The sequence below is a fragment of the Mustela nivalis genome, assembly GCF_964662115.1.
Source record: "Mustela nivalis genome assembly, chromosome: 10".
Taxonomy (NCBI): Eukaryota; Metazoa; Chordata; class Mammalia; order Carnivora; family Mustelidae; genus Mustela; species Mustela nivalis.
The window spans coordinates 101793066-101809409 of record NC_139029.1 but is presented as its reverse complement, the minus strand read 5'-3'; the positions used below and the strand labels follow the sequence as shown (position 1 = coordinate 101809409).

Here is a 16344-nt window from a genome sequence, read left to right as displayed (position 1 = left end):
CTAGTCTCTTCCCTTACATTTCCCTTACATTGTGCCATTCTGAACACAACCCATCAAAATCATTTTTCCTTCAAGTACCACTTCAACAATCAGTGATTTGCTTTTTGGTTCCTTTTTTGTTCCTAACTTCACAGCTCCCTAAATGACTTATGTATTTTTGTACAGCATAAATTGGCTCTGTAAAAAAACCTTTTATATCCTGTTTTTATATTTTTCTCTTTCTTTTTCGTGTGTGTGTGTGTGTGTGTGTGTGTGTATGTGTGTTACATCACCTAAGCAACATTCTAAACTCCTAGAAGATAGGGAAGCTTATGTATATTTCTTTTGGATTCTTTAAGGGCACCTGGTACGGTGCTTTCCCAGAGTGCTTAATGGAAAAGAATCAGAAGACCTGAATTCTTTGCCAGCATTACAACTCATTAGCTCTATGTAAAGCTTTTTTGCCTCCTTGGGTCTCCTTTTTCTCACCTTGGAATTAGGGGGTTTTGGAAAGAGTCTCATCAAGTCCATTTTAGCTGTAAGAATCCCTGTACTTTTTTGCCAGTGTTTTTTGCTTCAGTCGAGTACATCTCCTTACTTGAAACAGTTTTTCATTTTTCAACATTCCCTAGCATACTGGCAAAAGTTATCTCATTAATCTGAAAGAAGTTATTCCACCTTCTATCTGCCAAAGTATTGTTACCTTATTTAAGTCCTCTTTTCCTTAGGTCTTTGCTGACTGATCTAAACAGGGTCATCTCAAGATTCATGTTCCATATTGATGTTTGCTTTGTTAATTTAACATTTTCCTTATGCTTGAAACTCCTTGAGGTATAGCTTTCTTCATTCTAAATTTTATAGGTCTTGTAAACTGTTGGGTGCATATACCAAGATCATACCTTTTTACCAAACACAAAAAATACATACTTTTTTTTTGTTCTGTTGCTATAGATTCATCATTCCAAATAATGAAGAGCTTGAAATTTAGGAAAAGATATCCTGTCTAGAAGGATAGTTTACAAAATATTACAAAATATTGATTATATGGCTGTGAGTTACATAGAATTATAGAATTACTCTTTCATCAGCTAACACCACTTACTCCACACCCTCTCTTTGCATTCTAGTTGGGTAATTGGCTTGCTGGTTCCTTATGAAGGAAAGTGTTACAGGAAAAGGGTGGTGGGCTTTCATTCAAATAGTGTCCTTAGGGTTTCACGCCTATTTTTTCCTTCTGTATCACTACACTTAGAAAACTATTTTAGGTATTCTCTTGTAGGCAAGAGACTATAATTTCTATTTCAGTTGATTATTTCTCTAATTCAGTCAGTATGACACCTGAGATCCTCTTTTGTTTATATATATGGAGAAGAAAGATCTCTTTCTAGTCATTCATTCTAACAAACATTTGACACATACCGTATGTGATAGATGCTGGTGATACCCACCCCCCAAAGACACCTACTCTGGTATTTAGAATTACCCTTACAGAATTTGCAGTTTAGAAGAGAAGTCAACTTTTCTTTTTGAGATTGGGAGGGAGGAGGGGGAGGGGCAGAAAGAGAGAGAGAGCATCTTGGGCAGGCTTCACACCCGGCGTGGAGCCCGTTCCAGGACTCAGTCTCACAACCCTGAGATCACAACCTGGGCCAAAATCAAGAGTCAGACGCTTGACCAACTGAGCCACCCAGGCATCCCAAGAAGTCAGCTTTTAAATAGTCATACTTAGAATAACATTTAGGGTGGTCTCATGAGTTAATACGTGATCTGGCTCTTGTCTGCCTGCTTCTATTATTTTCTTCCTTATTCTGTTCCATCTACACTGCTCTCTTCTTCAAATAAGCCAAGAATGTGCCTTGTCACTAACTGTTCTCTTCCACTGGAATGGCTTCTTCTTGTCAGTTAGATCTTAGCTTAAGTGCCACCACCTTACAAGGCTTTCCTTGACCACCAAATCTAGAGTATCTCTGCCCCTCCCACCATCTCTGTCATATCATTGTGTTTTGTTTTCATCCATAGCATTATCTCTAGCTTCTGTTTTCTTGGGGGATATGTGTGTGTTGTTGTCTTCCCAGAAGAAAGTAAATTCCAGGAGACAAGGGATCTTGTCCATCTGGAACACCACTGTTATCCCTAGTTTCTAGAACAGTGCCAGGCAGACAGACTAGATACTCAGTATATGTTTGTTAAATGAGTAAATGACATAAATAAGTACAGGTGTCATAAGTACCGAGAAGTGGTAGAGGATGCTGTGGGAGCCTTTACCAGGAAACCTAAGCTAGTATGAAGTGACCTGGGTGTATTTGTCAGCATAAGGCTGACTAACACATACATAATCTAGGAACATAGTTTTTCTTTCATGTGACATCCTGAAGTAAATGTTCCAGGTTCAAGTGAGCATTCTTGGTGGGCAGGTGGTTCTGCTCTTACAGGATCATTCAGAGACAGTTCTTTCCATCTTATTGCTCTGTCATCCTTGAGCATTGTTTCATGGTAGAAGCTGGGTCTCCATGAGTCTTTGCTGGTAGAAATGGAAAGGAACACAAAAAGCTGTACATTACTGTCTGTTTGTGAGAGGGGCTGATGTACATAGCCATGAGCCTGGGGTGAAGGAGAGAGTAGATTTTGATCCAAACCAACAGCCTATATAACCACACTGAAAAAATGGAGACTAACAGGATAAGTAGAAAAAGAGAAGACTAGGAGGGGACAGTGAAGTTCAGAGAGGAAATATTATGTGTAAAGGAACTAGGATGGGAGAAATCAGGCCTGCTCTAGGAACTCAGAAATTTAGTGCTACTGGAAATTTGGACATTTTGTACTTTATCTCAAGGTTTTAAGCAGGAGACAGATAAGCATTTTTTTAAAGTTTCATTTGTAAGGTGAAGAATGAGTTGGGAGAAAGGAGTTTTAAAAGGGGGCTTGAGAGTCCCATTTGGGGAAAGCAAGTTAGGCTGTTGAAATAGCCCAGGATTTTCAGCAGGGGTGGAGAAAAAAGAGTGGAGTGGAGAGATAGATGGTGTTACGGTGAAGGAGTTTTCTTCCCAACACTACTCCTTGCTTTATTTTTACAGAATGTGTTTTCTTATTTACCTACCTTAATGATATGAATATTCTTTTCTTTTTCTTTTAAAGATTTTATTTATTTATTTGACAGACAGAGACCACAAGTAGGCAAAGAGGCAGGCAGAGAAAGAGGAAGGGAAGCAGGCTCCCTGCTGAGCAGAGAGCCCGATGCGGGGCTCGATCCCAGGACCCTGGGATCATGACCTGAGCCGAAGGCAGAGGCTCAACCCACTGAGCCACCCAGGTGCCCCTGAATATTCTTTATATATCATCATGCTGGGGAAGATTTATATCTGTGTACATGTCAGCTGAGGACAAGTGCCAGAGGAAGCAATCAATTTACAGTACTGATTTTAGGTTATTTAGGTCACCAATTGTTAAATTGTATCAAAGAGGCAAAGATGATGCTAAGCAAAAGCAGTAGGAATTTATTATTCCTACTAGAATAATAAATTATTCCTACTGGAAGATGTAAGTTACCTGGAAAGGAAGGGCAGAACACTGACAAATGATTACCTTGGTTGTCATAACTCACTTCTCCTTTCATAGTTATAATATTTGAATCCTTTGTAGTAATATTAGCTACCTGTAGTGCCCATAATGTGGGGCACCATGTAAATGTTCAGTAGATGTGACCACGGCAGGGAGTAGGGAAGCCTTTAATTTGAAAGCTGTATGTTCTCAGTTCTCTTTAGCAATAAGTACAAATGCTAGTAACCCTTTGCCTGTTAGTTCTAGTTCTCCATGAATACTGTGGTCAAATTTGTCAATATACTTGGATAGTTAAATCCTTGGAAATCAGATTTGAAATGAAAAGACGTTTATTACTGGAGTCAAACAAGAGAGGTGAAAGTAAATTCAAGAGGTGAAGAGAGGTGCAACATTTTTAGGAAATCCCAAGTAATTTATTGGGCACTGCTCTCCTGGGAATTGGTAATATTCGTAACTTAATAGAGTCTGATACATAGTAAGTTTTCTGCAGATGTTAATTCTGTTCCATATTTTTGTTGGGAAGGCCTTACCCTAGGAAGAAAATTTCTTCCTCATTTTGCAGAGGCGGTTTTCTGGAACATAGTATCTTTATCTTATGTCTAAGAATGGCTGCTTTTAGCTGAATTTCAGGATGTTATATAGATAAGAGTGTTGATTTTTCTTTTTCTTTTTTTAAAGATTTTATTTATTATTAGAACATGAGTAGCGGGGAGGGGCAAAAGGAGAGGGAAAAGCCAACTGCCCCCTGAGTAGGGATCCTGACATGGAACTCAATCCCAGGACCCTGAGATCATGACCTGGAGGCAGATCCTTAACCAAGTGAGCCACCCAGGTGTCCCAAGAGTGTTGATTTTTCCAGGCAGGTTTGATTTTGTATTTTCTTCTCACCTTGTGCTTGTTGAGGTCAGGATGAGTCCCAGCCACACTGGCATAGTACTGACTTAAGTACCATACACCCTTACTGTGGGGAAAGCCAGTCAAATTCTGGGTTGTTCTTTCCCTATGGATAGACTTAAAAGTTTGTCATACTGAATAAGAATCACGCCCATTTATATCCTTAAGCTTTTAGAAAAATTCCTAGAACTTGTGCATTTTGCAGGGCTCACTGAGGACTTGAAACCATCCGTATCTGTTATTTTATTTATTGGGTGAAAAGTTGCCCATAACATTACTCTGGTAAATGCAGTATTTTAAAGTGTCTAGTTATGAACATATTTTTAAAAATTTGGTATTATACTTCATGAATTCTTTTTAGATTTATTAACTTTATAAGCTTTCATATTCCTTGATATAGCTACAAAGTGCAAATTTTGTATTCAATTCTTTTATCAAAGACTTTTAGGCACATAAAGGTTGTGCTCCTGTTTCTTGATAGGTTGTTAAAATTAGTAACTCAACAGATATGCAATGGAAAACAAATTTCAAAAATTTGCTTCCTTTCATTGTTTAAAAATTGGCTCAGTTTTATAATAGGTGAGAAGTATTTTTGCATATATTTTAATAGGTAAATTTTGTAAAGGTACTACTTGGTCTCAGATTTTTCTTTTCATTTCTTTTTTAAAAAAGATTTTATTTATTTATTTTTTGATAGAGAGAGACACAGCGAGAGAGGTAACACAAGCAGGGGGAGTGGGAGAGGGAAAACAGCCTTCCCACGGAGCAGGGAGCTCCATGCGAGCTGGATCCCAGGACTCCGAACCAGGAGCCCAGGAGCCCGGGATCATGACCTGAGCCGAAGGCAGACGCTTAATGACTGAGCCACCCAGGCTCCCCTTTCTTTTATTTTAATTTGGTATTATGTCAGTGATAATAGGCAGAACAAGAGGACTTGTAAATTCATAGCCTTGGAATTAAATTGCACTGGCTTTAGCTTTTAATTTACACTTTTTGTCTCTTCAGGATTCATATAAATTATGAAAACTCTCGTTTAAAGTAAATCCAGGCCACATTTTAGAAATCGAAGGCTGAGGATTTGTTCTTCATTCCAGCTGTCTAGTCCAGTGCAGATGGTTTTTAGTTGCATTCAGGCACAAAGAAATGTACACATTGCTTTTTTATGTTCTGTAACATCCTTTGTCATGCTTCCTTCCTTTCTTGTGTGTGTTTATTCTCTTATGACTAGTAAAATTAAACTATGTGTAGTGGAGTGGAGACTCCCTCTATATCTCAAAGATGCACACAGAAAAGGGAGGGATATTTGAAAAATATGAGTGGTAGGGAGTAGATAAGAGGTTGGTAGGCAGGGGTAGAAATCATCCAATAAATATTGCATGTCTGAATATTGCCAGGGTCTCTATGGTAGTTTCTGATGCTGTAAGCAAAGAACAAGACCTGTATGGCACCTATCATGGAATTAACACTGTAGCTGGAGATGGGAGTAACATTGAGTAAATAATTTTGAGTTGTAAGGGAGGAACAGGATGCTATGGGAGTGCATGGTGGGTGGGTGGGGGGTGGTAGTTGTGGGGTGTATGTGTGTGAGTGGTGTGTGTGTGTGTGTGTGTGTGTGTGTGTGTGAATGAATGGTTTTCTCAGAAGAAAATCTTATTAGATTATCACCATATTAGAGGGCCTTCCAAGAACTGAAAAGGGCAGTATGGGCAGGATGGCTGGCATGGAGGAATCAAGGTGAGGAGGTTCTGGAAGACAACAACCAGATTTTTGGAGAGTGTTTTAAGGCAGGTTGAGGATTTTGGACTTGATCCACAAAGCAGTGGAAAACCCTGAAGGCAGGGGGAGGAAGGTGGTTAAGAAAGAAAGAGCAGTCATCTGATTTGCACAGTTTAAAAACAAAGATCCCCAGAGTGCATTCAGGATTAGTTTGGAGGCTATTGGCTGTTTGAACTAGAATGGTCCCAAAAGGGGTAGGAAAAAAATGGCCGATTTTGAAATATACTTAGGAGGTAGAATTGGTAAGATTTGGTTATAGATTAGAGGTAGAGTAATAAGGGAGGAGGAAGATTCAGGATAATAATACTAAATGAACTCCAGGCACTGAGTCTGTACATGTGTTGAACAATTTAATTTTCAGAATAATCCCATGAGTTAAGTATTATCACCAATTTATAGATGAGGAAACTGAGACTCATTGCCTCTCTGATTTTTGGCTTAAGATGTAGTATCATAATTGAGTTAGAAGACTAGGGGTTGGGTGGGGGCTCATAAGATTAGTTTTGGACTTGTTAAATTTGGGATGTCTGCAGGATACCCAAATTGCAGTGTGGAATGTTATTTGGAAATAAGAATTTGGAGTTGAGAGAGAAGTCTCGGTTAGAAATAAAGATTTGAGACTCTTTTGTAGATGACTAATCCTGGGAAGTAGTTATTGGGAAGAGGGAAAGTATGGATAAGAGAAGAATTAATATAGAGCCCCACAGCATCTGAGGGTTACATGATTGAGAAGGGGAAGATAAGTAGGAAATGGCTTGTTATGCTCTGTCAGTTATTTCAACTTTTTTCTGAAAGTATTAGCTTTGGAAGTCTTGGGGTTTATTGAGTTTGAGGTGTTTATGGGATAGTCCAGGACAGAAAATTTGGCTGTTTTACTCCCTTTCTCCATGTTTTTCTAAGAATAACTTCCCGTGGTTCTTCAGAAGATCCTCTCGATAGGCTTCACACCATCTTGTTTTGTGATCATTTTATCTGTGGTCTCCTTACATTGTAGTGGACAGAGCTAGACACTATTAAAATAGTTAACTGAACAGAGTAGATAAGCATCCACTTTGTCCAGTACATTCTGGACACTATTTCTATGAATGTAGTTTAAGATTGAATTAGCTTTTGGGGTGTGTGTGTGTGGGGGGGGGAGAACATTATTATATGTTTCTCTTACCAACTGAAAGTGTCTTTCATATACATGTGCTCCCACTAAACCTTGTATTTCTTATCCTTCTGCTTTGTGCTAGTCATATTTTGGACTATGTAGGATTCTCTATTCATGTTAAATTTCATCTGCTGTTTTTGTCTTGTAGTTTCTACCCTATTGTGGTCTTTTTGAATCTGATACTTAGCAAATACTGAGTATCTGCCCAAATTTGAGTCCTGTCTAAATTTTGTAAGTGTGCCTTCTATGTCTCAATTTAAATAGTTGATCAAAAAGCTCATCAGGGCAGGAGTGAACACAGAGCTATGGAATGAGCTCTCGGGCCAAAGAGCTTGGTGCTGCTACTTAGTAGCTGTGCTGTTTTGGGCAAATTACTTTATCCACTCTGTATCTTAGTTTCCTCATCTGTAAAGTGTAAATAATAGTATCTCTTCCAAAGAGTTGTGGTGACAATTAAAAGAGTAATGTATGTGAAGTGCTTAGACAACTACTTGACACATAGTAAGTGATCAGTGTTCTAAGCCATTATTATTATTATGGTTATTATTTTATAAACCGTTATAGATGTTATGCTCTTTTAACAATATGACCAACTGTTGCTGAGTCTTGAAGAGTGATTAAGAGTGTGAGATTGACCAAAAAATTGATCCTTCTGTAATAGGAAATGTGTTTTGGAAAATGTATAAAATAAAACCCCAGGCAGGTAGTTATACTTTACTTGTGGTTTTTCTAAACTAAAAGTCTTCTGCTCTGTTAATTGAGGGGTTGTGTAAAATTGAGGGTCTAATTCTTGCTCTCTCTTAACGTAGGTATGGCATCACAGCTGCAGGTGTTTTCCCCCCCATCAGTGTCGTCGAGTGCCTTCTGCAGTGCGAAGAAACTGAAAATAGAGCCCTCTGGCTGGGATGTTTCTGGACAGAGCAGCAACGACAAATATTATACCCACAGCAAAACCCTCCCAGCCACACAAGGGCAAGCCAACTCCTCTCACCAGGTAGCAAATTTCAACATCCCTGCCTACGACCAGGGCCTCCTCCTTCCAGCTCCTGCAGTGGAGCATATTGTTGTAACAGCTGCTGATAGCTCGGCCAGTGCTGCTCCATCAACCTTCCAAAGCAGCCAGACCCTGACTCACAGAAACAACGTTTCTTTGCTTGAGCCATATCAAAAATGTGGATTGAAAAGAAAAAGTGAGGAAGTTGACAGCAACGGTAGCGTGCAAATCATAGAAGAACATCCCCCTCTCATGCTGCAAAACAGGACTGTGGTGGGTGCTGCTGCCACGACCACCACTGTGACCACAAAGAGTAGCAGTTCCAGTGGAGAAGGGGACTACCAGCTGGTCCAGCATGAGATCCTTTGCTCTATGACCAATAGCTATGAAGTGTTGGAGTTCCTAGGCCGGGGAACATTTGGACAGGTGGCTAAGTGCTGGAAGCGGAGCACGAAGGAAATTGTGGCTATTAAAATCTTGAAGAACCACCCCTCCTATGCCAGACAAGGACAGATTGAAGTGAGCATCCTTTCTCGCCTAAGCAGTGAAAATGCTGATGAGTATAATTTTGTTCGTTCTTATGAGTGCTTTCAGCATAAGAATCACACCTGCCTTGTGTTTGAGATGCTGGAGCAGAACTTGTATGATTTTCTAAAGCAGAACAAGTTTAGCCCACTGCCACTCAAGTACATCAGACCAATCTTGCAGCAGGTGGCCACAGCCCTGATGAAGCTCAAGAGCCTTGGTCTGATTCACGCTGACCTTAAGCCTGAAAACATAATGCTGGTCGATCCAGTGCGCCAACCCTACCGAGTGAAGGTCATTGACTTTGGTTCTGCTAGTCACGTTTCCAAAGCTGTGTGCTCAACCTACTTACAGTCACGTTACTACAGGCAAGTGGCAAATGCTAAAAAAGCATATCTTAGACTAGAGATCTGTCTCTGTATTTAACATATATTACATAGAGTTACATATAACAAACAATGAGTTTATTTATAGATTCCTAATGTCTGGCATTCCTATATGTAATATTTTCTTTCTGAAGTTATTATTTAACACTAGAAAATTTAATTCAGTCCGATTGTGAAGGTTGTTCCTTGTTGAATTATTTTAGCATCTGGTTCCTTCTTTAGTACCATTATACCTAGTTTTCCCATTTTAAAGAGTCTTTAAAAATATAAAGATGTTTACTTACTTGTAATGAATTTGGGCATATGCTGCTACTTTTTTCAAGTTCCTTTCTTGGCAGGTAAGATGCCTTGGGAATAATTCCAGGTTTAACTCTAGCAACATTTCATTCTTTGACATTTTCTTTCTTTTGTAATAGCATTGGATCTGATGATTGCTAAGGGCACTTCCTGTTTTAACATCTCCATAATAGTTCAAACTTATTTGGTTATGACCTTATTTGGTTATCCTAGAATGTCCTTGACCCAAGTGCCTTATACTTTAGTGATTTATATTTCCAGATTGGTGTGTCTAACAAAGCTGCCTTTTTAGTATATAATGATTATTAGGACAGCTCTTAAGTGTCGGTATATACAATGTTGTCTGTGCTATAACCAAGAAGATTTACTGAAAGAAAAGGGGGAAGTCTTCTTAAATGAGCTTTTATTTCCTCAGTACCTCATTTATTTATCTATTTGTCTAGTTACAAATTTTAAGGAATTTGATTCTTAATTTTAATGATTAATTAAATACAATTGCCCACTCACCCAATCAAGAAGTGAAACAATAAACAAACAAAAAAAATAGGTAACCCAATGTGTTTATCAGGAGATATATCAAGAGATAATCTGTCAAATGCTATATTAACTTTTGAGTAAATAGAAAGTCTGAGCTTAGAATTTTATGTAGTGTGAAAATAATAGGATATTTTAATCTGTATAAGGCTCAGAAGAGATGCCATCTCTTTACACATCTCTTTATATCTCTTTACACATCTAATTGTGTAAAATCTGCCCAACATGAAGTTTACCATTTTAACGATTTTTAAATGAACCATTCAGTGTCATTAAGGACATTCACCGTGTTGTGTAACCATCACCACTACTAAATTTTTTTTATCACCCAAAACAGAAGCTCTGTGACCATTGAGTATTAACTCCCACCTTTCTCCTACCCTCGGTATCCTCTATTTCACTTTGTGTCTCTATGCATTTGCCTATCTAGATACTGCATGTAAGTGGAATTATACAATATTTGATATTTGTCCCTTTGTGTCTGGTTTATTTCACTTAGCATAATGTTTCCAAGGTTAAGTCATACTATCAAATATATCAGAATTTCATTCCTTTTCATGACTAAATAATATTCCGGTGCATGTATGTATTGGATTTTGTTTACCCATTCTCTTGGGTTTCCAGATTTTTGGCTATTATGAATAATGCTACAAAGAACATTAGCGTTCAAGAGTTTAAGTCCCTGTTTTCCATTCTTTTGGTGGGTATATAGCCAAAAGTAGAATTGCTAGATCATATGGTAATTCTATGTTTAACTTTTTGAGGAACCACCAAACTATTTTCCACTAGTAATGAATAAAGATTCCAGTTTCTCCACCTCCTCATCAACAGCTTTTTTCCCCTTCTTTTTCTTTTTTGAAGTCGGGGGGGATAATAGCCATTCTTATGTGTATGAAATGGTATTCATGTGGTTTTGATTTACATTTCCCTAATGAGTAATGATGCTGAGAATCTTTTCACTTATTTTTTTATTTTATTTTATTATTTTTTTAAGGTTTTATTTATTTATTTGACAGAAAGAATGGGAACATAAGTAGGGGGAGTGGGAGAGGGAGAAGCAGGCTTCCTGTGTTGCCGGGAGCCTGATGCAGGGCTTGATCCCAGGACCCTGGGATCATGACCTGAGCTGAAGGCAGACGCTTAATGACTGAGCCACCCAGGTGCCCTGACCATCTTTTCATTTATTGCACATCTGTGTATCTTCGGGGAAATGTCTGTTCAAGTCCTTTGTCCATTTTTGAATTAGATTTTTTTTTTTTTGGTTGAGTTTTAAGAGTTCTTTATATATTCTAAGTATTAATCCCTCTGCAGATAGTTGATTTGCAAATGTATTCTCTCATTCCATTGTGTTACCTATTTACTTTGTCAGTGGTATTTGCACAGAAGTTTTAAATTTTATTGAAGTTCAGTTGGTGTTTTTTGTTGCTTATACTTTTGGTATTCTTTCTAAGAAATCATTGTCAAACTGATGTCATGAAACTTTTTCCCATTTGTTTTCCTGTAAGAGTTCTATAGTTTTTAGCTATTACTTAAAAGAATGTAAGAATACAGACATAGATAGCTCTTATAGTTGGGTTTTTGGTCTATTTTTAGGTTAATTTTTGTATATGGTGTAAGTTAGGGATTTGGTTTCATACTTTTGCCTATGAATATTCAGTTTTCCTAGCACCATTTGCTTAAAAGACTATCTTTTCTCTATTGAAAGGTCTTGACATTTGTCATAATTCATTGACCACAAATACAGGGGTTTATTTCTTGGCTCTCTCCTCTCTTCTATTGGTCTGTATGTCTGTCTTTATGCCAGTACCACACTGTCTTGATTACCAGTAGCTTGGTAGTAAGTTTTAAAAATTTAGAATCAAGTTTTGGCTATTTGGAGTCTCTTGAAATTCCATATGAATTTTAGGATGGATTCTTCTATTTCTACAAAAAACATCATTGGTTTTTGAAGGGATTGCACTGAATCTGTAAATCACTATGGGTAGTAATGACATCATCACAGCATTATGTCTTCCAATCCATTCTTCTCTATTTTTATCTTTTCCTTTTATAGTTTTGTAAAACTCTGATTATTTCTTGAGTGAGATGGAGTAAACAGATTCCTACGGCCTTGGTTTCTCATTTCATTATGCTCTAGGCAGTTTGGCTATTTTTGCAACTCTCACCTCCATTTAGTTAGTTATTCACGACTTAGAAGATTTAGGTTCTGATTGCTTTTTCTTTTATTATTCTCCTTTGAGCAATCCTACCACCACCCACTCAGGTATATATACAGAAACACTCTACAGGTGCACTTACGAGCTCAGTTCTGCATCTCCTTTGGAGCACTGGGGAGGTAGGAGGAAGGGCACTGCTGAAGGGTGTGGAGGTTGATCAGCTCTTGCTTCTCGATCTCTTCTCCAGTCAGTGCCTGCAGGTGTTCTTTAACTCGTAGCCTTATCTGTGGTAACGGAAGCCAATGTTAAGATTGAAAAGCAATTAGAAGTAAGAATTATTTTGTGAAATAATTTTAATGGAATTTTCTCTTAAAGTGTAAAGGAGATTTGAAGGGTAAATAGTTCTGGCTGCTTAGCTTTCTCTAATAACTAACTCATTTGAATAATTTTCAGTGTTAGGTTGCTGGTCTTTGCCCCTTTTCCTATCCTTTTGATGTACTTTTTTTTTTTTTTAATTTATTTGAGAGAGAGAGAGCATGAGCTGCAGGGAGAGGGAGAGAGAAGCAGACTCCCTGCTAGGCAGGAAGCCAGATGTGGGGCTGGATCCCAGGATGAAGGCAAATGCTTAACTGACTGAGTCACCCAGGTGCCCCTTGATTAATTTTTTTAAAAGATTTTATTTATTTGAGAGAGGGGGAGAACCCATAGGAAGAGTGAGAAGGAGAAGCAGACTCCCTGCCAAGCAGAGAGCCCAACATGGGGCTCATGGGGCTTGACCTAGGACATTGACATCATGACATAAGCCAAAGGCAGATGCTTAACTGACTGAGCCACCCAAGCACCCTATCCTTTTGATTTAATTTCAGCTGTCATTTGAGTAATTCGATTATGTTTTGTTTTTATAAGAAATACGATTTTCAGATTTTTAAGTCCACTGGTAATTACTCTTCAACAAGTCATCCTGGCGATTCATTGCATTTAGTTCTCAACTAGAGGAGTAATTGTGACTGGAGCTCAGTTTACCCCTTAAAAACAGGAGTTCTTTCTGCATATTACTGAGTAATTACTGTGCATACTGAAGTTCAGTATCCAGGGCTTAACTGCATTTAGGGTTTTTTTTTCCATTTGAAATTTAACATGAATATGCTCTTATGTCACAGTAATACTTGATAATGAACCTCAGGCCAATGGAATAGCAGCTCAGGCATTCCTTCTTTACCATTAATTTTATCCACAGTGGTCCTCTTTGCGTTGCATTTAGAGTCTGTTAAGTCCTCACCCTGGTGTCTTTTAGAAAACCTCTGTGAAATCTCTTTGGCCAGTGAAGCATCCTGGCTCCAAAGCCAGACTTCCTCTTACCTTCCTTTTTAGTTTACATTGCTTCATCTTCCTGATTACATGCCAAAATATTATCAGTTGACATAAATTTTTGCCACCATACTTCTCTGTTGGCCATCGGCTTGGCATTTATGTCTTAGCCAATGGAAATAATATATTTTATTTCCTGGACGCTATAATTGTGTTTGCTGACTACTTCCAAAGAAGTTGCTGTCTTTGGGGCTTGAGTTTAGGCACAAGGGTTTGCCATGTTTACAAGCTTAGTGCTTTTCCATTCTGAACAAATTAACTGGCTTTATTAAAGTTGAGATCACTGTATTTGTTATATATGGAAGGACAAGGGCTAGAGAAGGAAAGCATATTTTCAGTTTAACATAGACAAATAAACAGTTTCACCTAAGCCACAGATGCAGGAAGTTAGGCTTTATGTAATATCTCTGATCTGGTAAGTAAGTTTGATGCCTCTGAGATGGGCAGGAAGAAACAAGAGTGCTCATGACAATGAGCAGGGTTTAATTTGTGCTGTTAAGTGATCCTAACCACAACTTGCTCCATGTTCTAGTGAAATAATGCTTTATGGCTTTGGAGGGGTTTTTTAGTTTAAAGAAATTTGAAGTTGGAAAATCAAAAGACAAGAATTGCTATTTCTGCCACCTGGTTTTAGTCATTACAGCCTGCTTAGTATTTGTTCTTAAAGGATGGGATGTATTTTCAAAGAGGAGACCCACTAAGTCCAAAGTACAGTTAATGCCATTTTCCTACAAAAGTGAATACTGCCAGTTTGGGTTTTTTCCCTCTCTTCCATGTGTTTCTATAGGTCATCTTTTTAAATGTTCAGTTGTTAGAATGTCAGAGCTGGAGTGGGACCTAGAAGAGTAATTAACCTCACTCAGCCTCCCTAACAGATGAAGTATAAGCAGAATTTTAGTGTTGAGAGTTTATGTTGAAGGACTGAGAGATAATGGAAGGCAAGGGGAAAGATGATACAGTAATGTAGATAGCACCAAGAATTATAATCTGAATTCAGAGTTTAAAACATTCAGTCTTTAGAGGTGAGCCTGCTTTAAATGTTCTGTTCTGTTCAGTAAAAGAAAAGAACCTCAGTCTTTTTGCTTCCTAGAGTTTAGGTCAGACAGTATTTCTAGTTTCTAATGATAGTGAAAATCCCTCACTAGACTGAGAAACCTTATTTTATTTTTACTTTCTTTTTTTTTTTCTTTGATACTTAACTTTTGTATGGTAGATGTGGTAGAGTTACTGTTTTAAGTGAGTTTTTGCTGGAAATCCTTAGCTGCTTTTGTTACTCCGGAAGCAGAGTGAGACCAAATGGAAAAACTGATTCCAGTCAGTCTTTAGGGGATTTTTTTGTCTAATGAGGCTTGGGGGCTGGAATTAATGTTTTTCTTAATTTCCCTGAAACTTTAAGCTTTGGAAGCCTAATAGTTATCACATATTTTTGCTACCTTTCTAAAGAAATAAGTTATTGGGTGGCCTGCCCCTCCCTATGACCTACCTTTGGATTTTAAAATGTCTTCCTGGAATAGTGGGAATGGCAAAAATCAATCTGCTGCTCTTCAACTGATGCTTAGGAATGTTCTAAGCCCAGTTTTTATTTTGGCACAAAGCCATTTGCATGCTCCCTGCCAGCTATTTTTGGCACTGTCATGAACTTGGAAATTAATGATTCTGCTCACTGAAAGTAAAAATTTTGTCCCTTTTCAATTTTAGAAAAGCTTTTATGTTTCTGGATGCTCTTATGCTCTAGTTTATTAATGCTGTTAAACTTGTGCCATCTTAAAAACATGCTACCGTGATTGGGATTTAATTAAACTCTGAAATTTCATCAGTAATATGTCGCTCTAGCCACCTGCAACAGGAATATCCCTTTCGAAGTTTGTTTCTTTGGCTAACAAAACCACAGTTCACATCAATTAGTATAAAAACTGGTGATATTAGTCTTTCCACAGATAGCTGTCAAATAGCGAAGTCTTAGCAGGCCTGGATCAGTCTTCTGCTGTTCCTGTTCTAGGATCAGGAAAGCCTTTGGATCCTGTGAAGTCCTCTTATTTACCTTATTTTCTAAGGGCTGCTACTTAGAAAATTACTTCGGGGAGGATATTCTTATTTAAGGAAATACCCTTTATACAGCCCCTGCCCAGTCCTCCCTGCCCCAGAGCAGCAGCGTGCACATAATATTTAAAAGTTCGAGAAATCTAGGCACTCCATGAGGGGACACAGTCTGTTAAAGGGCTCCTTGTGGAGACAGATCTGCCAAGGGGTCTGGATTTGGTGTGCCCTTCCTTACAGATTCTAATTCTGTGACTTGTAAGAAGGAAGGAAATTGTCTGGAGATGATGATAAAATGTTTACGAGCTCAGCTCTTAATTCAGATTGCCTGTGCTCCATCAGTTAGTAATTGTGTGGCCTTGGGTGAGTTACTTAACTTCTCAGTGCCCAGTTTCTTCATCTGTAAAATGGAGGATCCTTTATTACGTAGCATCTAAGATACCATTGATTAGAGGTTGAAACATTTATATACCAATAAGAAGGTAAATGCACTGCCATTAAGCTAAAATACTCATCATTTGCAAGTATTTTCTTGATTTTAGAGATGTTAAAATATGAAAAAAAAAATGCACCTTAGAATTGATGACTTGGAGCACCTGGGTGGCTCATTTGGTTAAGCATCTGACTCTTGATCTCAGGGTTGTGAGTTCAAGCCCCATGCTGGGCTCCATGCAGGGCATGGAATCT

General features: G+C 38.3%; 1 protein-coding gene across 10 annotated transcripts in view; it reads left to right on the top strand.

Moving 5' to 3' along the window:
- Window positions 1-16344, top strand: part of HIPK1 (homeodomain interacting protein kinase 1) — a 52749-nt gene that overhangs the window by 2568 nt on the left and 33837 nt on the right. For all 10 annotated transcript variants that reach the window (XM_082685002.1, XM_082685003.1, XM_082685008.1 and 7 more), the window contains one exon: window positions 8170-9247. In XM_082685002.1, the coding sequence (XP_082541128.1) occupies window positions 8172-9247 (1076 nt within the window). In that variant the 5' untranslated portion in view covers window positions 8170-8171. The remainder of the gene's footprint in view (window positions 1-8169; window positions 9248-16344) is intronic.